This window comes from Dicentrarchus labrax, unplaced genomic scaffold (genome assembly GCF_905237075.1).
Source record: "Dicentrarchus labrax unplaced genomic scaffold, dlabrax2021, whole genome shotgun sequence".
In the NCBI taxonomy this organism is placed as follows: domain Eukaryota; kingdom Metazoa; phylum Chordata; class Actinopteri; family Moronidae; genus Dicentrarchus; species Dicentrarchus labrax.
Window position 1 is genome coordinate 16,886,093 of NW_026136721.1, and position 22,822 is coordinate 16,908,914.

The 22,822-nt window shown below is 41.6% G+C and overlaps 2 protein-coding genes across 2 annotated transcripts; both read right to left on the reverse strand.

Moving 5' to 3' along the window:
* Positions 1-1,950: 1,950 nt before the first annotated feature.
* On the reverse strand, positions 1,951-7,074 carry LOC127354882 (sialic acid synthase). Its single transcript, XM_051385178.1, has 6 exons — positions 6,254-7,074; positions 4,576-4,791; positions 4,403-4,502; positions 3,997-4,151; positions 3,275-3,541; positions 1,951-3,081 (listed from the first exon to the last, which is right to left on the reverse strand). Exons 1-6 carry the CDS (start codon positions 6,383-6,385, stop codon positions 2,872-2,874), a joined length of 1,080 nt encoding a protein of 359 aa, XP_051241138.1. The 5' UTR covers positions 6,386-7,074; the 3' UTR covers positions 1,951-2,871.
* Positions 7,075-7,487: 413 nt separating this feature from the next.
* Positions 7,488-12,849, reverse strand: LOC127354883 (sialic acid synthase-like). The gene is made up of 6 exons (XM_051385179.1): positions 12,607-12,849; positions 12,298-12,513; positions 11,696-11,795; positions 9,994-10,148; positions 8,631-8,897; positions 7,488-8,120 (listed from the first exon to the last, which is right to left on the reverse strand). The coding sequence occupies exons 1-6, from the start codon at positions 12,736-12,738 to the stop codon at positions 7,935-7,937; spliced, it is 1,056 nt and encodes a 351-aa protein (XP_051241139.1). The 5' UTR covers positions 12,739-12,849; the 3' UTR covers positions 7,488-7,934.
* Between the last annotated feature and the right edge of the window lie 9,973 nt (positions 12,850-22,822).

The following is a 22,822-nucleotide window of genomic DNA, read 5'->3' on the forward strand; positions in this document are numbered from 1 at the left end:
GAAGCACGTGTCCAGATAAAAGAAAAAGGGCTTCAGTTTCACAGGGGAAAGCTGGCAGTAATGACTGATAATGCTGCAGTGCTTATGTGTTTGTTCTTGTATGTGTGGCATAAGTATATGTTGTACAGCTGGCAGAACAATCCGTCTTCCATTATAAGGAACGCTTCTATAGGAGGCACAAACTGACAGTCCTGATATTATACTGATCATATGAGAGAAAAATCATACACTTTCTGTTGAATAGAATATTTTACTATATGATGTGATTAATTTAAAGTTGGATTAAGTCATGAAGTAGCAGATTGATAAGAGAAAAAATATATATTTTAAGAATATTTCTAAAATATCATATTGAAGTTAGTTATAAGAAAATAAAATGTTAAACTCACTGTAAAATCATTAAACCATAACGGATAGCTTCATTGCTGTTTTGCTTTTTTTTTTTTAGCACCCAACTGAAGTTCAGTGCAGGAGAACTGCACCTGTTTCCTTTTGACAGCTGACACATTTTATACTTTAAGATGCAGCTGGAGCGAGTGTTTCCCTTCAGATTTCTGTCAGCAACAGGAGGTAAATGTTAGTTTGTCTGGCTCACAGCTCTCTGTAGTTCATGTTACAGAAGAAGTTCTGTTAACCTGTGAAGAGGTCATGATATCAGTAGCTCAGATGGCTGGTGGAGGGACAACTCTTGCAGTTCATTAGTTTTAATTACCTCCACCTTTTACCGCCAGCACATATCATCATAAAACTAGAGGTGGAAAAACGACCATTTAAGTACACTAAAACTAAATAATATTAAATAGTTTGTGATCTGTGATCTGATCATTGTCTGTCAAACAAGATGTAGAGTTTTTCATGTTTAGGACATTATTATAGGACATAATTAATCAACATTAATGTCACTAATACTGGCTGGATGGACTCACAAAACTTCCAGTTCTGGGGACTTTTATCATCAATGGGTTGGAAATGTTGCTTGGGTAAATTAAATTTGTGTTAAGGATAAAGGACAATAGGAAAAACAGCTCCATCTAGTGGTTCAAGTACAACACTACTTCTTTTTGTAGTCAGAAACAAATTGCCAAAAATATTTCAATAACATACCGAAATGTAAATTTTGTTGGCAGGGAGCTGAAACACACAGAGGGACATTATCATGCAGCATTCTGTGATTCTAGTGTTTGAGAAGTACTAATTCACCAAATGTTTAAGGATCTTTCTGTCTGTTTCTAAACTGAGCAGCGTTAAGAGTTGAAGCACTAACAAATGTTAAATCTTTTTGGATCATTGTATCTAAATGCACTCAGTGTGCTTTGAGTGAGACTAACATAATCCATGTAACATTAAGCACCTGCAATAACAAACACATTCCCTAATCTGCAGATGGTGTTTATAGAAAATTTGCAGGGGACTCATTTGACTTCAGAACATCAGATTACAAAAGTTGTGTTTTTTTTCCATTGGAGGGCCTGTGGTGTAAAATAATTTATAGATATGAAAAGTCCTTGGGAATTATATTTTCATTAATGTTTAGACAAAAAAACTAAAGAGCATAACAATAAAAGAAGGAAGACGTCTGTTCCATGCGTAAACGGCAACACAGGGCTTGTCTGATGCACTTTGAAAGGAAATAAAATGTTGAATTCTAGCAGAAATAAGTTATGTAAAGACTGTTTATTTGCTTCCAAGTATATATTTTTAGAAGTATTTTCAATGTGGATGGTAAAGCATATATCACTTCATACCCTCACAGATAACTGATCCATCAAAACTAAACCGTTCTAAGTCTAAAACAATGCAAACCCTAGACTGTTTTAATACAGTATATATTACTTTATACTACAATATTACAATATAAAGAACCTGTGATGACATTAAGTACTTTATGCATGCTTAACTCCGGCCAAACACCAAAATATTGTTGCAAAAAGATGGAAAACATCAAAGAGGGAATTTGGGGAATATTTTATTTGGAGGCTTCATTTTTTCATAACATCTTAGATTACAACAGTTGCAAGAGATTTCCACATGTTAACATTTATAAATGTGTGTTATCATCCTTCATCCTGAAAGCACAATTAGAAGACGCTGTTGGTGCCAGAACAAAGACAGAAAGAGTATGGTTTATGACAAAAACAAGTTGACTGTGAGAGTGGGACAATGTGTGCACAGTTTTATGCATCCGGCTCCAGTAGCTTTACTTACTGACTACAAACACAAACCCTGCCTTGTACCACAAACTAAATATCCTGGCACCAGTTGACAATCTTGACAGCTCAATGGTACAAGAAGAGCACACTGACTGTTTGGCAAATAGGCTCTGTGATCTCAAGGTTGTGTGATGAGAGGACAAGTAGCAGCTTCATGTGCTCAGTATTCATTCAATCTCTACAGTGCAGGCTAAAACTATAGTGCAAAGTATGTTTAGTTATCAGTAACAACTGGCTTTTGTGCCACCTCAGAAAGCACTGCACTAGTACTGACCATAGGGCTGAAACTACTACTGAGCCTCTGGTGAGATATTGTTGGGTTTAATCAAAGAGCCTGATAGCCGAAAGTTTAGTGAACTACATTAAGGCGACTTTTAGAAAATTCAAAAGTCTTTGGCAGAAAAAAAAAGGGGTCGAATGAGTTATTTGAGCACAGTTATCCCTTTGACCTTTGAAACTATAACACCAATGCACTGTCCAATTACACAAGTTACTGATCGTCCATAACTTCAGAAATCTGAGCAGCACCACACAAAATTACCATGACACACGTGCCTGTGTCATACTGAGCTCCTTCCGAAAAAAACCCCAGAGGAATTGATTAAATTTCCCCTCAAATTAAGTGCCTTTTTATTACCCATTTCTAAGCTCTCTGCCACCCTCAGCACTTGGCTTTCTTGCCGTAGCTGTCCACTACATCTGGCACGACGCTCTCGTCCTGCTCCACGTCCTCCGTCACGCTCTTACCGACCAGCTGGAAGATGTCCTCGGCCACGACGCCCATGGGCTCGGCCACCTTCACTGTCAACATGTCCAGAGTCAGGACAGTTCCTCTGGGGATCTTGACTTTGGCCACCACTGACTTACCCAGCTGGATTAGACAGCAAGAGGAGAGGGACATTAGTTAAATTACAAATTGAGGTATTATTTATCATTTATTTTGGATATCAACCGATATTACACCTGGTCAGGGACGACAGTTAATTCTGGCATATATGCAGCAATGTTTATTAACATGCACTGTCCCTAACAAATCAATGTATAAGCTAATCTAAACATTTCACCTTATCATGGCATGGCTTCTCACAAGGTAACATGTTCTTGAGGCCGCTCCCCATCGCCCTCTCCACCAGTCGGATGGAACGAACCAGCTCAGTCAGCTCGGAGGGCTCCAGCGAGGCGGCATGGTCACTTCCTTTCCATGTCTTGTCCAAGGTTATATGACGCTCGATGACCTTTGCCCCCAGAGCTACAGCCGCAACTGAAATACTGATCCCAGACTCGTGGCCGGAATACCCAATGGGAATATCTGGAAATTCCTTCTGGTATTCCTGTTGTTGACAAGTGGGTAGAACGTTACACTTAGAGAGTAGTTTGACATTTTCAGGGAAATAGGCTTATTTGCTTTCTTCTCGAGAATTATGTGAGGAAATTTATATTGTTCTCATGTTTGTAGCTTAGCTTAGCATAAAGACTAGCTAGCCTGGCTCTGTCCAATGGTAACAAAATCTACCTACCAGCCACAAACTATTACTTTAAGTGGGACATTAGGGACATAAACTGCTGTGAAAATGTCTGGACACTCTTCTTTTTAAATGTATTGTGAAAATCTGATTGTGTGTGTAGTATCTAAGACACAAAAAGCTTAAACTTAATCATTGTAAGTGTAATTGGGGGAAATACGTTGTACATGCTAAAAACACTAACTGGAATGAGACACTTTTATTTTAAAGGCCCCTAAAACTGAATATTCACCTGCTTAAAAACTCTTTTGTATTCTTCTCACCGTTATCACTCGGAGGTTGACATCTTCAGCTTCCAGAGGATAGGCACTGGTGCACTGCAGGATAGTAAAGTTCTGGTTGTGCTCCTTCACTGTTTTGTAGACACGGCGCATCGTCTCCATGGACTGCATCCCACTGGACACCACCATGGGACGTCCTGACCCAGACAAGAGGGCAACAGTCTGATAAACATCATGTCTAATACGAGGGCCAAGTGCAACACTTCTCTTTACTCTTAAGGAGACCCTGTTGTTCATAATGATGAGACAGAGCAGACTGAAGGATACAGAACAACAGTTAGTTATAAAATTCAAAGGATATTTTAATGTCCATAATGATAAACTGATACATCTGATGATTCAATCTCATACTTGAAACATCTTCCCAGATATGACGGTTCACTCTCACCTTTCTTGGCGGTCTTCTCCAGGTAGGGGAAGTTGTTGGTGTCTCCAGAGCCCACTTTGAAGAAAGGCACATTGAGCTCATGGAGGAAGTCCACTGCCATCTAAAGACAGAAAACGTTGAACTTAAACCGAACTCAAACGTCATAAAACCTTCATCAAAAGTGTCTTTCTTACCTCATCCATCCCCGAGGCAGTGAAGAAAATTCCCACCTCCTCTGCGTATTTCTGCAGTTCCTTGTACTGCTTGTGGCTGAACTCCAGATGGCGCTTGTGTTCCCCATAAGTTTTTCCCCAGGAGTGTTTAGAAGTGTACGGTCGCTCCAGGGCTCGCTTGTTAAATTTGTACTCTAATTCACTCTTCTGGAATTTGGCACAGTCAGCACCACAGTCCTGTGAAGGTAGAAATAAGTGAGGCCTGAAAAAGATGGAACGCTTGAAGAACATACCCATGATTTATTTGATTGTAGGGGTCCTATAGATTCCTATAAAGTCCTGGAACTGATATACAGCTGTAAATTCAAAGGAAGATTCCTGAAAAGGACTATTTGGTACTAATTAGAGGGAACAGTGTTCATTTACCACACATCTAATGAATTATTTCAATTATATTTTAATTCAGTGTAATAAAGAGGATTTTTTTCACAGGGTGAGCAAAGCATACATTTTTTTGTTCTAAAAAGCAAAATAAAATGATCATATTGTATTTATGTATACAATAATGTATTTACTTGCAAAATTAATAAAAACATTTTTAATCTCAACACAACTAAACTAAACTTTGTCCCTGTTTTAACTATAACTGCTATCAAAAATACATGGTTCCCTTCAGGAAATCATTCAGAAATTACACACCTGTAAAATAAAGTGATACTGAAAGTATAAAGGATGAGTCATACTTGAGGTTTTGACTTTTTTTCTGAACATTTTCTTAATTTTTCACCCATTGCTTCACAACACTAGCAGTAAACTCCAAAAGCTTCTGCTAAAGGAAACTCTTGCTCTGTTGGTCCTTGTAGATTATTCACAGAATCAGTGACACAAGCAGTCGTTTAATTCCTGCTGTAGCTGACAATTACCTTACGATACAACATCAGAGAAATGAAGACAGATGAAATGATTACTATCTCTTGTGTGTAAGGCTGCAGCATATTGCAGCTCTCTGTGATCCAACATCATCAGCCAAAGTGAAAATCAGAAATATTATAGATTATAGATTTATAGAAAAAAGATGATTATTCTTAACTCAAGTACATTTCTTTTGACATGTTGGGATTCAGGATTAAAGGGTTATTATATTATTTTAGAATAATGGGTAATAGAGATGTGTATATGGGTGTCTTTATGTCTATGGGGTAGCTGAACTGAAAACCCACCACACAGCCACGCACTGTGGCTTCAATGCAGATACGGTAGCCTAGTATGGCCACTATGTGTAAGGCGTGAACAGACAAGCCTAACTCATTCATTCACAAATCTAGCAAGTTAATATTCTGATTTTTAAAATCCAACGAGGCCACTTGAATAGAGATGGTCCATAAATTAGCAGATTATAATGTGAATGATCGATAAGTCGATAAACAGACACTGGCCAGGTTTATATGTCATACAAAGTAATGATTCAGACGAGGGCGGGGTGGCGAGCAAAATATTAAATTGGTAGTTTTTTTTAAATTGAGTTTTGTGTAAATTAGTGTGTGTGTGTGTGTGTGTGTGTGTGTGTGTGTGTGTGTGTGTGTGTGTGTGTGTGTGTGTGTGTGTGTGTGTGTGAGCCCTGGCTGTGTAAGAGAAGAATGAGAGAAAGAAACTCACTCTTTCACGTTCAGAATTAACCGATAGGAGTCAAGTTTATTACCTTTGCCATTTTGATCATTTTCTTGGCAATCTCAATGTCTCCCTGGTGGTTTTGTCCAATTTCAGCTATGATGAAGCACGGATGGCTTCCTCCGATCATCCTACCGGGACACAGCTCAAACTTTAAAGGCATTTTGCTCAAAGAAAAAGGAAACAACCAGTGAAAGTGATTATTAGCAGAGAACAGGACGGAGAGCCGCGAGCTGAGCCTGGATAAGCGGACCCGGATGAGTTAACGTGCTGCACGTCCAGGATGTGCAACCACTTCCGCGTTTGTAGCGTAAGAGCCGGATTTCCTTTAAAAATAAAAGCATACATTTATTTTGTTTAATAATATTATATTTTATTTAATTACATTTTATTTAATTGTATCTTCATTTGAAGTTGTTGACATACAGAAACAAAAGAAAACATCAACCAGAATCACTCACTTACAGACGAAGTATTGACAAAACAAAAAAAGTGTCAAACATAAAAAAGACAAACCAAACAAACCAAAGTAAGATGAAAGAGAAATTATAAGGTTAAAGATATTGCATACCCTTCATTGCATGGTTTATTTTATTTTTTGTCAGGAAGAAATCATCACAAAGGCTTCATTCACATTGAAGGAACATTTTTGCTCATATATCTTTCATTCAAGTCTGAACAGCACATGTGGAATCTGATCTTTTCATTTCTAAATTTGGGCCACTTTGTGACCTCAGTGACTATTTAAGGGCCACATGTGGCAACTTACATGAATAAAAGTTGTAGATGTAATCCCAACACCATCATTATCAACATACACACAAATACAGTATATGTACTGTATATATGTAGGTACTGTTTACCCCTGCTTATTTATACCACCTTTTTTTTTTATTAACTGCTGGGAAAATGAGGCAGGGATTCAAATACAGATGACGTTCATTCCACATGTAAAATTGGCCATTGACAGAAATTCTACCATGGCATCTCAGTTTGGAGAGGAGTTTAGCATGCAGAGCGCGGATGCACATCTGGTAGTATGCATGTGATGTGAAAAAAAATTTTTTTGCATCCATCACATCAAAAGACAGTTTGTCCCTGGTGTGTTTTAGTAATCCTAATATTTTGCCTTCTGGTGTTCAGTTTTCCATCTTTCTTTTTTTTCCTCTCCTCCAATTTATGTTGTTTTCTACGCCTGTTATTTCTAATGACCCTAGACCGTGGTTAATAAAGTGTGCCACTAGATGTGTGTGTGTGTGTGTGTCTTTGTGGTTTTTAATGTTAGATATGTGTTGTGCCAGTCTAGATGTAATTGTGTTGTCTGTTTCTCCTACGTATGAAATGTCGCAGTGTTTACACCTTATGACGTATACGCAGTTTTGTGTGTTGGTCGTTAGGGTCTGTTTAATGAAGTATGTGGTGTTGTTTGTTAGGTTTTTAATTGTTTTATTTTGTCTTAAGTAATTTGGAAAAGTCCTTTCCACTAAAACACACAGACCTAATCCTCTGTTCCTCTCTTTGTTCTCTGTACTGTATCTCTTTCTGTTCACACACTGCAACACCGTTTATCTCTGTCCATCTTCTACCTGTTTCCCTCTCTCTTGTTCTATTTCCCTGTCTGTCTGTCTGTCTGTCTGTCTGTCTGTCTGTCTGTCTGTCTGTCTGTCTGTCTGTCTATGTGCCTCTCTCTCCCAACCTTTGTGGAGGATCCTTTATTCTATCATGTCTGCCAAGATGCTGTCATCATCCTCCACGTCCACTTTGATCTTCTTGCCCACCAGCTGATTCATGGTCTCTGGAGAGATGCCCTTTGGCTCGCCAACCTTCACTGCAAACATGTCCAGGCTCAGCACCGTGCCTTTGGGGATGGCCCCCTTAGCCACCACCGACTTGCCCAACTGGAGCGAGAAAAGGAAAGAAAGACACAAAACCACTGATAAAACAATACTGAACACTTAACATTCCAGTGGAACAAACTAACGTGTCCATCTTATCATCATCTCGTCTCAGTTGTTGCCAAACTGACTGTCACACAGGTTGATCTTTTAATAGAAACTGGATGTTTCAGTTAGGCTTGTTGGACAACATACCACAAAACATTAAGATTCAAAATATGGACTTCAACTTGTTTGACTAAAACAAGCTTTCAATCTGATACCAAGTAGTACCAGGGCTTGGATCACCAATACTGATACAAACACTGTTTATTAAATTATTTTTATTAAAATCAGTGGAGTGCCCCTTTAATCCAGGTGTGTGTACTTTTTTGCAACTCTACAGAGTAAATTATGCTGAATGAACTGAAGGGGATAAAGACTGGAAGAGGGGGGAAACACTTGACAATGACTGACCTGTTAGTGATATGAAGTCAGATACATTTCATCTAAATCTAAATGAGTCCAACCAACCTTATCATGGCAGTTCTTCTCACAGGGTAACATCTGCTTAACAGGAGATCCCATCGCCATCTCCAGCAGTCGGATGGCTCGGACCAGCTCTGACAGCTCTGAGGGCTCCAGGGATGCCTCGTGATCATTTCCCTTCCAGGTCTTGTCCAAGGTCACATGACGTTCCACGACCTTTGCTCCCATCGCCACAGCGGCCACAGTGATGTAGAGTCCCTGCTCATGTCCCGAATATCCAATGGGAATGTCTGGGAATTCCTTCTGGTATTCCTTCAGGAAAAGACAGAGAGTAAAAATATATTTGTCACCAATATTCGTAGTCTGCTTCCTTTATGGTTGGGTTGGGACTCTTTAGTAAAGAAGGGAGGGAGACAAGACGTTTGAGACAGGATACAGTTTAAAAAGCCACCGTTCATGAATATAAACGATCAAAATGACCCAGACAAACGACGTATGTCAACTTTTTAGTTACAGTTCTTTTATCTAATGCCACAACTTGCTATATTTTGAACTTTGAACAATATATTAAACCCATTACAGGTCGACTGTGAACGCTACTGTTGTAAAATCTACTTGTTATGAAGCTGTGGTCCTGTGTGAAGCACTTTGTAATGTGTATAAACATTATTATATCAAAATGATCAAAATGAAGTTTAAACGACCTAGCGTTTAAAATAGCCAAATAGGTTTTCACATAAAGGAATCTGCCTCTGTATGTTGGAGCATAACAATAAACACAGGACAAGGGAAACAAGTACGGCAAGTCAAGAAGCATAAATATAAAAAAATAAAATTGACAATAATATATGAAAACATATTATAAAGACAATAATAATATTTATTTTAAATGGGAGATGTACAGTTTGTGCAGGAATGTGCAAAGGATCACAATGTTCAGTATAAAGAATATGTGTCACGCGCAGTAGTAGATCGTTAGGACTGGCAGCCTATATTCCTTTTTTTTATTAAATTCCAACCTTAGCAATGCAGTCATATTTTTCACTGTATTGTCTGTGTGTATATCACCTACATGAAACAACATGATCAGAGTGCAGGTGCAAAGTATCTAAAATGCATTTTCTGTAGTCCATCTTTGTAGTTTTCACCACAGCAGACACGTCATCAACATTGCATAATGAGGTGACGAAGTAAAGTGCAGTCTCAGTATCGCTGCTGTCTTTTCTTAAGTCCTTATGAATTCTCCTTTACATCTTTTCTTGACCTGATGACTTCCTCGAGATCCCTCAAGGTCAAGGAAGAATGTTAAGGAAAGGACATAGGACCTACTTTTTTTGACAATTCAACCAGACCCTGTTCTGACAAATAAGAGTCAGCAGACATGATGATTCTATTCTATTGATCTTACCCTGATCACACTTAGGTTGACGTCTTTAGGGTCCAAAGGATAGGCGCTTGTGCACTGCAGGATAGTAAAGTTCTGGTTGTACTTCTTCACTGTTTTGTAGACCTCGCGCATCGTTTCCATGGACTGCATCCCACTGGACACCACCATGGGACGTCCTGGCACAGAGGGAAGATAGAGGGAAATATGACTTGTGCAAGAGGATACATTACCCCTGGATATATTTACATACAGTAAGTACACCTTTATGTCTTTATTCTAAATCATCACTTTTACACCCTCAGTCATGACAGAAAGTTTTATTCATAAAATATAATTTGAATTTAGAGAAATAAAGAATAGCAAGGCACAACAAGGCCTATTCATATGTGTGTGTGTGTGTGTGTGTGTGTGTGTGTGTGTGTGTGTGTAACAAATTATGAGAAGTTTTGTGTGTGTATATATATATATATATATATATATTTAAATATATATGCATGCGTGTGTGTGTGTATAAAAATATCTCACTACACTGAGAGTAGTCCTGCAGTGCCTCATCCTCTGAACACCACAGGATGGCGACTGTTACACACACGTCCTACCGACAGGTAACCCGCAAAGATGTTGTGTAACAGGTTATAAATATTGTGTTTATTGTGAAAGGCGCGGGCACATCCGCCCTGAGGAAACACCGCTGCAGCAGGAGCACAGGCTCTCCGACAGTTAACACAAACCTTTCTAATAACGCAACTCTCAGACCACGGAACCACTGTACAGGTTGTATACCAGACTCACTGATACTGTGTACTAGCGATCCTCCCACATCCCTCTTCAAATAAAGCTGCAGCCGTCAGTGCACATGATCTATTGTTCAGGGAAACCTGATTTTGATTTGGGGGTTGTTAAACATGGTGTCAGATTATATTTATCGTGTCTCGAACATAAACTGTGATTACTTTAAATCCAGCTATAATTTAGTAATGTCTTTCTGTCTCATAGCTGAGCCCAAGCGGAGGGAACTAGAAACATCTCCTAGTGCCTAGGTTGGTCCTATTTACTGGAGTACTGATGTTCAGGTATTAGGAAGGACTTGGGGTGTTGTCTGTTACTTTCATGCCTTTTTCAGTCAAAATCTAAAGTTGTTTACAAGCCTTAACTCCGTTTCCCTGGTAACACCTGAGATAGAGATATTTAGCTAGATTTAGTTTTCATTCAGTTCGTTCTAGATTAATTAATTAATTAATTAATTATTTAAATTTACTTCACGTATTAATGGACACCCAGCATATATATATATATATATATATATATATATATATATATATATATATAAAGAACTACAAAGTTACCTGTCTTATCAGCCTTCTGTCTATATCTGTGATTGAATAATATTAGGCAATGTTGCCTTAATATAGCTCAGCCCTGTGGACAGACTTGAGGCCAACATCTGTGCCCCATTTCATAATCCTGCCTACTTAAATCTGCATTAAAGAGATGAATAGCATTATTTTACCAACAACTTCTGATCCATTGACCACACCCATTATTGCTTTTAGGTGTGGTCAAAAACAAAATACACTGCAACAAAAGGAGCACTGTACAGATACTTCTGTCTGTTAACCTTTCAGCTTGGATTTAAGAGGGATGACTAATCCAACATTTTCCAGGACAACAAAAGCTCTGGCAGCCTCTTTAATTTGAAGTTACTACCTACACAGACTCGTACCTTTTTTTGCAGTTGACTCCAAATAGGGAAAGTTGTTAGCATCGCAGGAGGCCACTTTGAAGAAAGGCACATCCAGCTCATGGAGGAACTCAACAGCCATCTATGGAAATCAACACAATTAGAGCACAAGCTTACTGTGTGTTACTCTGCTGTTGAGTATTTCAGTGTCTCAGGTGAAATAATGCCTGTGATAAAAATAGTATTGGTACATGTGCTGCTTTAGTAATTCAGCTATGGACGGAAACAAATCAAAACATATATAGGTTAAATAACAAGAATTATTGCTGTTATTCATTACACTATTCTTGTGGTTTAAAGTGGAATGAAATCTAAACCAATTCAATTCAATTTTATTTGTATAGCGCCAATTCATAACAGAAGTTATCTCAGGACACTTTTCAAATAGAGCAGGTCTAGACCGAACTCTTTAAAACATTAATTACAGAGACCCAACAGTACCACCATGAGCAAGCACTTGGCGACAAGGGCAAGGAAAAACTGCCTGTTAAAAGGCAGAATCCTAGGACAGATCCTCCAGCTCTAGGACCACCACCATTTCCCGATCTGCCTGTTTCCTGGGCTGTGAATTAAAAGCTTTTTACCTCATCCATTCCAGAGGCGGTGAGGAAGATACCAATCTCCGTTGCATACTTTTTCAGTTCCCTGTATTGATCATGGCTGAACTCCAGGTGACGCTTGTGCTCGCCATAGGTTTTGCCCCAGGAATGCTTTGATGTGTACAGGCGCTCCAAAGCTTTCTTGCTGAATTTGCACTCTAATTCACTTTTCTGGAATTTGGCACAATCAGCACCACAGTCCTGAGAAGACACTGGGTTAGTTTTTAAAGTACAAAGCAATATTCTTAACCATTTCTCTCTTCTATATAGGCACAGTTTCCTCTACATGTTTACCTTTGCCATCTTGATCATTTTCTTGGCAATTTCAATGTCTCCCTGGTGGTTTTGTCCAATTTCAGCTATGATGAAGCATGGATGGGAGTCCCCGATCATTCTCCCGGGACAGAGTTCAAACTGCAGAGGCATTCTGGTGATGTATGATGTTTACTGATGAGTGAATAGGAAAACAGGAGTCTCACAATTTGGCAGGTAAGATAGGTGAAGTACAGTGAATTCGCTCCAGAAGGGCAGATGATATGTCAGGTGATGCTTTTTATAGTAATCTTGAACGATCCCGCCCCCACAACCACACAATTTACATATTATGCTGGCTACAGGTGAACACACACACACACACACAGAGAGAGAGAGAGAGAGAGAGAGAAGAAAATGCATTCAATATGGATATTGAAGAGACAATACTGCAATATACTGAAAGAATACTTTTTATGTCTTTTTTGTTAGAAAAAGGATGATAAAATGTGTGAGAATGGAACAGAAGAGAGGTGATGTGTAGTGTGCTTCATATCTGTTTCATAGGTGCTTACTAACAACATAACTGTTGCATTAACCCGCAATAAAGTTTTCATTAATGAACTGAGCTGATTAAATGAATTGTACTTTAACTGTGAGATAGCATGACGCACACACGGTGGTATGGTTCGCTGGGACTGTTTTGTAAAGGACGGAGGGAGACATGACGGTTGAGACAGGACACAGTTCCTGTCTAACTGGTCTTCATGCAGTGCCAAGACTGCGGATTAAAAAATACATCTGGTGCCTGTTCTGACAACAGATCCTACAAAGCATTTTTTTTAGGTTTTCTTGTTATGGTAGTTAGTTACAGTTTGTAATTCAGGTTTTACGTTAAAAATGTACATTGCCATATTCAGATGGATGATGGAACTCAATAGCATCTTTCTTTATACCCTCTGTGACTGGTAAATACCCATGTGTTTCTAACACTATGCTGCCAGTTTGTAATTCAAGCCGTCACATCACAACATTTACATTTTAAAAATTTGCATTCCCATAATCAGGTTTATTTCCTCACAAAGAAATGCTTCCTCCTTCCAGAGCTACAGAGGGCTGTTTCCTGTTGAGTAGGACTCTCTGTAATGAGTACACAGACCTTTATATGTAAAATCATTTACCACAATAAGGTTTTTCATTCATGAACTAAGCTGAACATAGTATGGTCTATGTTCATGAGCTAGCAAGTCCTCGGCTAAAGTCAATGTTAGGGTGTGTCAGATTTGTGCCAGTGTGAAAGCCTGGAGAGGGGAAGAATGTTTTTACCCATGGGCTGAGTGCAGTGTGAAAAGTCCTTTTCACAAAAACACTTAGACCTAATCCTCTGTTCCTCTCTTTGTTCTCTGTACTGTATCTCTTTCTGTTCACACACTGCAACACCGTTTATCTCTGTCCATCATCTACCTGTTTCCCTCTCTTGTTCTATTTCCCTGTCTGTCTGTCTGTCTGTGCCTCTCTCTCCCAACCTTTCTGGAGGATCCTTTATTCTATCATGTCTGCCAAGATGCTGTCATCATCCTCCACGTCCACTTTGATCTTCTTGCCCACCAGCTGATTCATAGTCTCTGGAGAGATGCCCTTCGGCTTGCCAACCTTCACTGCAAACATGTCCAGGCTCAGCATCGTGCCTTTGGGGATGGCCCCCTTAGCCACCACCGACTTGCCCAACTGGAGCGAGAAAAGAAAAGAAAGACAAAAACCACTGATAAAACAATACTGAACACTTAACATTCCAGTGGAACAAACTAACGTGTCCATCTTATCATCATCTCGTCTCAGTTGTTGCCAAACTGACTGTCACACAGGTTGATCTTTTAATAGAAACTGGATGTTTCAGTTAGGTTTGTTAGACAACATACCACAAAACATTAATATTCAAAATATGGACTCTGTGGAGGTTTAAGGTGTGTCAGAAAGTGATCTACCATTCGTGTTGAAAGATGAAGCGTGTGTTTAAGACGTCGTGCTTGTTTGAACAAACCTGATATTGTATTGAACTTTGGAAGATCGCTCCTTACAGACCTTTAGTTGTCATAACCCACTGAACACAAACAATCAACATCCGGCAGACATTTAAAATCAAGACAAAGTCTCAAGGTATAAACACAAAACTAACTACAGAAAAATATGAGTCACTGTAAGAGTATTTAATACTCAATCATTGCAGTCCAAAAAAATGTATGTCGAGATTAGTGCTTTGAGTTAGAACTGGCACTGCAGTGATTTAGTACTACACGTCCATAAAGTTGGGGGATTTGCAAGGGACAGGTTTAAAAGAGAAAGCAGAGGTCGAGATATCCCGACTTTCAGTCGCCTCGGGTCAAGCTCCAGAGATGATAAAGGCCCCATTACCCGTAATGCAACTCGATAGCATCTTTCTTTACACCCTCTCTGACTGCTACATGCCTATGTGTTTTTAACTCTATGCTGCCAGTTTGTAATTCAGGCTTTCCGTTAAAATATATGTTCCCATAATCTGGGTTATTTCCTCACACTATGAAATCCTTCCTCCCTCCAGAGCTACAGAGGGCTGTTTCCTGTTGAGCAGCACTCCCCGTTATGAGTACACAGACCTTCATGTGTAAAATCAGTGGAGTGCCCCTTTAATTATGCTGAATGAACTGAAGGGGATAAAGATCGGAAGAGGGGGGAAACACTTGACAATAACTGACCTGTTAGTGATATGAAGTCAGATACATTGATGAGTCCAACCAACCTCATCATGGCAGTTCTTCTCACAGCTCTGAGGGCTCCAGGGATGGCTCGTGATCATTTCCCTTCCAGGTCTTTTCCAAGGTCACATGACGTTCCACGACCTTTGCTCCCATCGCCACAGCAGCCACAGTGATATAAGTGTCCCAAATATTTAATGGGAATGTCTGGGAATTCCTTCTGGTATTGTTTAAGAAAAAAAAAGAGAGAGTAAAAATATATTTGTCAGTCTGCTTCATATCGATGTTTCTCATGCAGCTCTCCCAGTAGGACATTCCTTTCAAATTGAGCCCTTCGGGATTTAGGTATCTTGGGGTTAACATAGCCAGATCTTTTAAATCTCTTTACTCTGAAAATTTCTCCCCCCTTTTAGCCGAGATTAAGGCAGACTTTCAAAAGTGGGGTTCCCTCCCTCTCTCTTTGATTGATTGGAAGAATAAATACTGTCAAGATGAATGTCCTGCCAAAGTTTCTATTTCTGTTTCAATGTCTGCCTATATTTTTACCAAAACGTTTTTTTTAAAACAGTAGACTCGATTATTTGTCATTTTTTGTGGAATGGCAAAACACCTAGAGTTAGACAAAAAGTACTTCAGAATTGTAAGTTCTATGGCGGCCTCTCTCTGCCAAATTTTCAATTCTACTACTGGGCCGCGAACATAACTAAAATGATATTCTGGTCCAAGACGACTAATATACCTTGGTATCAACTGGAAGCACAGTCGTGCCCCCCAGTCTCTCTTTCTGCTTTCTGCACTGCAGATCATTCACAAAACCTCTATATGTGCCTGTTTGACCTTGATACAGTTTTTCCCAAATACGGTAGCTGTCTGTGACAGATGTGGCTCACCTTGCAATCTTATGCATATGTTTTTCTCTTGTTCAGCTCTGACAAACTTTTGGCTAATTTAGTTTAGCACCATGTCTAAGGTATTCTCAAGGACTATTCACACTTCACCACATGGCATTTTTGGTCTTCTGGAAGAGTATACCCAATATTCTACTAAAGAATTGGAAGTAATAGCTTTTACCTCCCTGATTGCTAAGCGCCACCTCCTTCATAACTTGATATAGTTCCAGACCTCAGCACTACTAATTTAATTATGGGTGGTGATTTTAACTGTTACCTTGATCCATCTCTTGACAGACTTTCCTCTCGTGCTCCAATCACCATAGCGTCTGTCCAAACATTGAATAATCTACTTAAATCCAGAAACATGATTGATATATGGAGGCTGCAGCATCCAACAGACAAGGGCTATTCCTATTTATCCCATGGCCATAAATCATACACAAGGATCGACTATTTTTTAGTGGATGCAAAATTAATATCTAACATCGTACAGACTAAATATCATAATGTATTGATATCAGATCACAGTCCAGTATCTTTAAAACTGATGCTTGCCCTGCCAAAACAAAATTATTGCTGGCGCTTTAATCCATGGTTGCTGACCGATCAAATATTCACAGATTACATGTCTGCGCGCTTGGGGGACTTCCTTGAGACCAACGACACAGGTGACGTGTCAGACTCGACGCTCTGGGAAACCCTCAAAGTAGCTATGAGAGGCCATATAATTTCATTTGAAGCTTCAAAGAAAAGAGAACAGCGCCGCCGTCTGGTCGAAATTGAAAATGCACTTCCAACTCCCGAACAGTCCTACAGGGACTCCCTGTCACAGGAAGATTACGACAAGATTTTGAAGTTAAAATATGAATACAATCACATTCTCAGTGGAACCATTGGCAAACTTCTACTTAAAATTAAACAACAACACTTCGAGTTAGGTGATAAACCAGAGAGGCTGCTGGCCAGACAGTTGAAGGGTGCTCAGGCGAGCCGTGCAATTTATAAAATAAAATCCAAAACATAAGACTTGACTGGTCAACCCTAGGGAAATGAACACTCGCTTCAAAGATTTTTAATCAGAATTATATACTGCTAAGTCTAGAGCAACTAGTACAGATCTCACTAATTTTTTTGACTCCCTCTGCCTGCCAACATTAGATGAGTCATCCAGGTTGGAACTTGATTCAGACTTCGCGGAAGATGAGTTAGTTGAGGCAATTAAATCATAAAGCAGCTGGCCCAGACAGGTTTGGCTGCGATTTCTATAAGGCATTTCATAACACTCGCCCCACTCTTGCTTAGGATGATCAAAGACTCCACTGAGAACAAAACATTTCCGGGGTCGCTGTATGAAGCGAATATATGCCTCTTGTTAAAAAAAGGCAAGGAGGACACCAAGCCTAGGAATTACAGGCCCATTGCTCTCCTCAATTTTGACCAGAAGTCCATCATGAAGGTGCTAGCCAACAGGTTAGGAAGGCACATCTCTTCAATTATACATCCTGACCAAACAGGGTCCATCCCAGGTAGATTCCAGGTAGGCGGCTTCTGAATAATATATATGCCAACCAATTAGGCGACTCCAGAGCAGCTGTCTTGGCCCTCAACGCGGCCAAGACATATGACCAAATAGAGTGGCCTTTTATGTTCGAAGTTCTTAGGAGATTTGGAATTGGGGACTCCAATCCTCCATTCTCATCAATAGTGATAAATCTAGGCCTTTTGGGTTGCACCGCAGAGTCAGGCAGGGTGACCCGCTGTCGCCCCTACATTTCGATGTGGCCCTGGAGCCCCTTGCGATAGGGATCAGGAGTCATCCTGGCATCAAGGGCATTAAGATAGGGGAGATGGAAAGCCGAGTGGGTCTTTACGCGGATGATACATTATTATATCTCTTGGACCCAGAGGCGTCTGTTCCCCCTTTGCTTGACTTCATTAACTCATTTGGCGAACTCTCTGGCCATACAATCAACTGGGGAAAGAGTGAGTTCATGCCCCTATCAGACAGTTTAGACCCACTTTTTGCACCTTACTTTTTTCCAAAACAGTCTCCTTGTAAATTTATTGGTAACAACTTTATTTTGAGAAACTCCCTTAGGATTTTGAATCAGATAAGAAGCGTTTGCAAGCTGCCGAATACTTCTGTACACACTCCTATATGCCATAACCATTAATTTTTACCATCCCAGGCGGATAGGATGTTTGTAGACTGGAGAGAGAGTGGACTTGTGGCCCTCGAAGACCTATATGTAGACAAACATTTTGCTTCATTTGGTCAGTTGACAACAAAGTTTAACTTACCAAATTCTCATCACTTTCGATATCTCCAAATCAGGCACTATGTTAAAGGTGTATTTCCAAATTTTGAAACCATGCCAACAAGTTGCCCATTCTATGATCTCATGCTGCTTCCTCCTGACTCCAGGCACCTAATTTCTCGCTTTGTGTCCTTGTTCTCCACCTCCGCATCCACTCACCATCTCAGAGAAGCCTGGTCTAACGAGCTGGAGCTTGAGGTGTCAGACGATACCTGGAATGAAGCTTTGACTAGAATTCATACCTGTTCTATCAATGTTAGATACAAATTAATTCAATTCAAAGTTGTTCATTGATTGCATTATTCTAAGCTTAAACTGCATAAGATCTGTCCATTCTATTTGAAAGAAGGTTGGGGTGATGACTGTAAGCACCAGTCCAACCAAGTCACCACAGTGCCCCAGGCTGATGCCTTCACTTAGTGGAAAGACCAGACCAGAGCAGAACTGGTGAAGCTGGTCACAGAGCTGGGAAATTGTTTGAAGGAGGAACTGAGGAGCAGTAAGCAAGCTTCTGTTCAACCAGGAAGAGTCTTTGGCACGCCCTTGTTGGGATGAACAAGGGCGCCCCATTTGCTTGCATTGTGGACAACCAGGGCACCTCCGTCGGGACTGCCCTCAGCACCAGCAGACCCAGCTGCCTTTAAACCCTCAGGTCCGGCCACTGTAGGGCGAGTGGACGGAGAGCAAAAGAATGAGATGCCATCTAAGCCCTCTTTTGTTGGAGAATGTCCAACTGTGGAGGTCACAGCTGGAGGAGAGACTATCCCTTGTCTCCTGGATACAGGATCCCAGGTAACCCTTTTTAGTGAAACATTTTTTAAAAGATATTTTCAAAACCATCAAGCAAAAGGCAAGGCAGACATTTGCTGGCTAAAGTTAAAAGCAGCCAATGGTCTACGCATTCCTTATGTTGGCCATGTAATGCTGGATTTTAAAGTTGGGGGTGTCGAAGTCCCACAGAGAGGAGTTTTGATTGTGTCTGATGACTGTATGGGGCCTGAACATGGGTTACTGGGAATGAATGTGATTGAACCAGTATGGGGGACTGTTAACGGTGGGCAGCACCCTGGATTACAAGTTTTCAGGTCAGCTGTTCCTGCACGCTTACACCGGGAATGGGACAGAGTGTTTGCCTGCTGTCAAAGGGCCTTAGCAGTGGGTCCCACAGAAGACCAACCGGTCACCGCCCGGCTGACTAGACAGCAGCCAGAGACTGAGATGGTACTGTGAGCCCAGGTTCCTGGGGACTCTGGTATGGCCACTTGCACTGCTTTGGTGGAGGGAATGGATGCAGAGACAGAGTGGCAAGTGGCCCATTCAGTGATTGAAGTGGTGAATAATAAAATCCTTATAAGAGTGTGTAACCCTCACCCTTATCTGGCAAAAGTGTGTCACATTTCACCTGATCAAATTCATGGTCAGATGGGGAAGTCGAAGGGGCAGTGAGAGCAGTGCAGGAACTGGCAGAGGATAGCACTGCAGGAGGTCTCCCCCATTGCCCCCACCTCCCCCAGCAACAACAGGACTGAGTGAACCAGCTGTTGGCCAAATGGAAGTGTGTGTTTGCGCAGGATGAGGAGGATTTCGGTGAAACAAGCGCTGTCCTACATCAGATCCCTAGTGGCAATGCACCCCCCTCCCGAGAGAGGTACCAAACTGTGCCCCCTAGCCTCTATCAAGAACTGCGGTCCCTGCTACAGACCATGCTAGAAAAGGGGGTTATTCGGGAGAGCAGCAGTCCATGGGCGGCTCCAGTCATCTTGGTTAAAAAGAAATCGGGAGCCTGGAGATTCTCTGTGGACTACCGTCGCCTCAATGTTCTCACCCATAAGGATGCCTCCCCACTCCCTTGGATTGAGGAGGCCCTCACCACTTTGAATCAAGCAGAGTGGTATTCAACCCTGGACCTTGCCAGTGGATACTGGCAAGTGAAGATGGACCCTGCAGACCAGGAAACAACTGCATTCACCACCCCCTTAGGGTTGTATGAGTTCGAATGCCATTCGGTCTCTGCAATGCCCCTGCAACCTTTCAGAGGCTGATGCAGCGCTGCCTCAGGTCTCAGGTAAATGTCTCCCTGCTTATTTGTCTTGATGATGTTATTGTGTATTCAAAGTCATTTGACATGCACTTAACCCACTTGGACAGGGTGTTTCAGAAGCTCTATGAATATGGACTGAAATTGCAGCCTAAGAAATGCATCCTGTTCCAGAGTGAGGTGACTTACCTGGGCCATTGGGTCAGCCAGCAGGGGGTGGCTCCAAATCCTGACAGGGTCAAGGCAGTGCAAGACTGGCCACCACCTTCCATTGTAAGGCAGGTGCGCTCTTTTCTTGGGTTTGCGGGTTATTATAGAAGGTTTATCCCCTCTTTTGCCAAAATTGCCGCTCCTCTGCATCCGCTCACACATGGTACCAAACCGCTGGGCTCCAAGACTCAGCCAGTTGAATGGACACCCAGCTGTCAAAAAGCCGTTGAGAGCTTGAAGAAAATGATGGTGAGTGCTCCTATTCTTACTTATGCAGATTACAAGTTGCCATTTAGGTTGTACACTGATGCCAGCTTCGAGGGACTAGGTGCAGTAATCTCTCAGGTGCAGGGGTAGAAGGAGAGGGTTATAGCATATGCCAGCCGAACTCTGAGCCCAAATGAGCGGAATGATAAAAATTACAGCTCATTCAAATTGGAACTACTTGCATTGAAGTGGGCTATAACAGAAAAATTCAAGGACTACCTGTGGGGGGCACAGATAACAGTTTTTACGGATAACAACCCCTTAGTCCATTTGAATACTGCAAATCTGGGGGCTGCTGAGCAAAGGTGGGTGGCACAGCTAGCTAACTATGACTTTGTTGTAAAATATCACCCAGGAAAGGAAAACAGCAATGCAGATGCCCTGTCACAGAGACCCCAAAAGGCACAACCCCATACAATGGCGGTTGGAGCAGAGGAGGATGAAGCAGATGGACCTCAAGAATGGACAGGCCACCAGCAGGAAGACCCCACACTGAAGCAGGTTATAGCCATGGTGCAACAAGGTAAGCCCCTAGGGCACATCGAGGGGCTTAGCAGGAAGTTGTTGACACCTTACAACAAATGTTGGGCCCAGTTAAGGGTAAAAGATGGCCTTCTCTTGAAGCTTGGGGAGGAGGGTGGATCAAATTAACTGTTTACACAGATGGTGTTGCCCCCAGGATGGAGGAGGCTGGTGTGGAAGGAGTACCATGAGGCGGCTGGCCACATGGCAGGGGCTAAAACCCTGTCCCTCTTAAGGCGGCATTTCTACTGGCCTGGACAGGGGGAGGATGTCCATCGGTGGTCAACAGAATGTGGTGCCGGTCACAGCAACCACTGCCGGAGGTAAGGGCCCCACTAAAATCTGTTGGCACTTCCTACCCTCTGGAGATGGTAGCCATAGACTATTCGTCCCTGGGACGACAAGGAGATGCTTTTTTATACATACTCATTGCTACAGATGTCTTCTCTCTAGGTTTGCATGGGCAATTCCAACCAAAGACCAGACTGCCAGAACAACAGTTAAGATGCTCTGGCAACATGTCATCCAACCTTTTGGCTGTCCAGAGAGGATACACTCAGACCGTGGAGCTGCATTCGAGTCCAGGGCCGTAGCACCTCATTAATGGCAGAACTGTGCCAAATGTATGGAGCCCGTAAGAGCCGAACAACCCCTTATCATCCCCAAGGAAATGGCTCTGTTGAGAGATTTAACCAGACTTTGCTAAAAATGTTGAGTTCCTTAGAGGGGGAGGACCAAGCACTGTGGCCCCAGAAATTACCAGAGTTGGTACTTGCATATAACAACTTTGTGAATGAATCCACTGGACTTTCACCTTTCTTTGTCATGTTTGGCAGGCATGCCCGTCTCCCAGTGGATGTAGTGATGGGAGCCAGCTTAGTCGTCAGAGAAACCACATCAGGAGGATGGGTACAGGCTCACCACAAAGCTCTCCTCTGGGCATATAAGACTTGCAGAACATGCACAACAGAGACAGACTCGGGATCAACAGCGCTACAACCTGAGACAGAGGGCCATACCACTTCTACCTGGTGAGCGAGTCTTAATTAGAAACTCCCACTGGAGGGCTCAAGGAAAGTTGACTCCCCGATGGATTCGGGAGCCCTTTGTTGTTGTGGCAGCACTCTCCTCTGACAGCCCTGTATATAGAGTTCGGCCAGAGGGTTTTGAGGGACATGAAAGAACTATCCATCATAATAACCTGAGACCTTGCTTTGCCCCAGTAGAAATCACTGTTTTGTGTCTCTCTCTCCTGTGTGGCGGAAGGACCTCCCCCTG

What these genes read in the sequence shown, in the direction of transcription:
- LOC127354883 (XM_051385179.1), bottom strand. Translation starts at nt 12,738, where the DNA reads ATGCCTCTGCAGTTTGAACTCTGTCCCGGGAGAATGATCGGGGACTCC. An exon ending in CCGCCTCTGGAATGGATGAG is followed by an intron (nt 11,796 to 12,297) that starts GTAAAAAGCTTT and finishes TGATTTCCATAG; the next exon opens with ATGGCTGTTGAGTTCCTCCA. An exon ending in TCAACCTAAGTGTGATCAGG is followed by an intron (nt 8,898 to 9,993) that starts GTAAGATCAATA and finishes CTTTTCCTGAAG; the next exon opens with GAATACCAGAAGGAATTCCC.
- LOC127354882 (XM_051385178.1), bottom strand. Translation starts at nt 6,385, where the DNA reads ATGCCTTTAAAGTTTGAGCTGTGTCCCGGTAGGATGATCGGAGGAAGC. An exon ending in CTGCCTCGGGGATGGATGAG is followed by an intron (nt 4,503 to 4,575) that starts GTAAGAAAGACA and finishes TTCTGTCTTTAG; the next exon opens with ATGGCAGTGGACTTCCTCCA. An exon ending in AGAAGCCATGCCATGATAAG is followed by an intron (nt 3,082 to 3,274) that starts GTGAAATGTTTA and finishes TGTCTAATCCAG; the next exon opens with CTGGGTAAGTCAGTGGTGGC.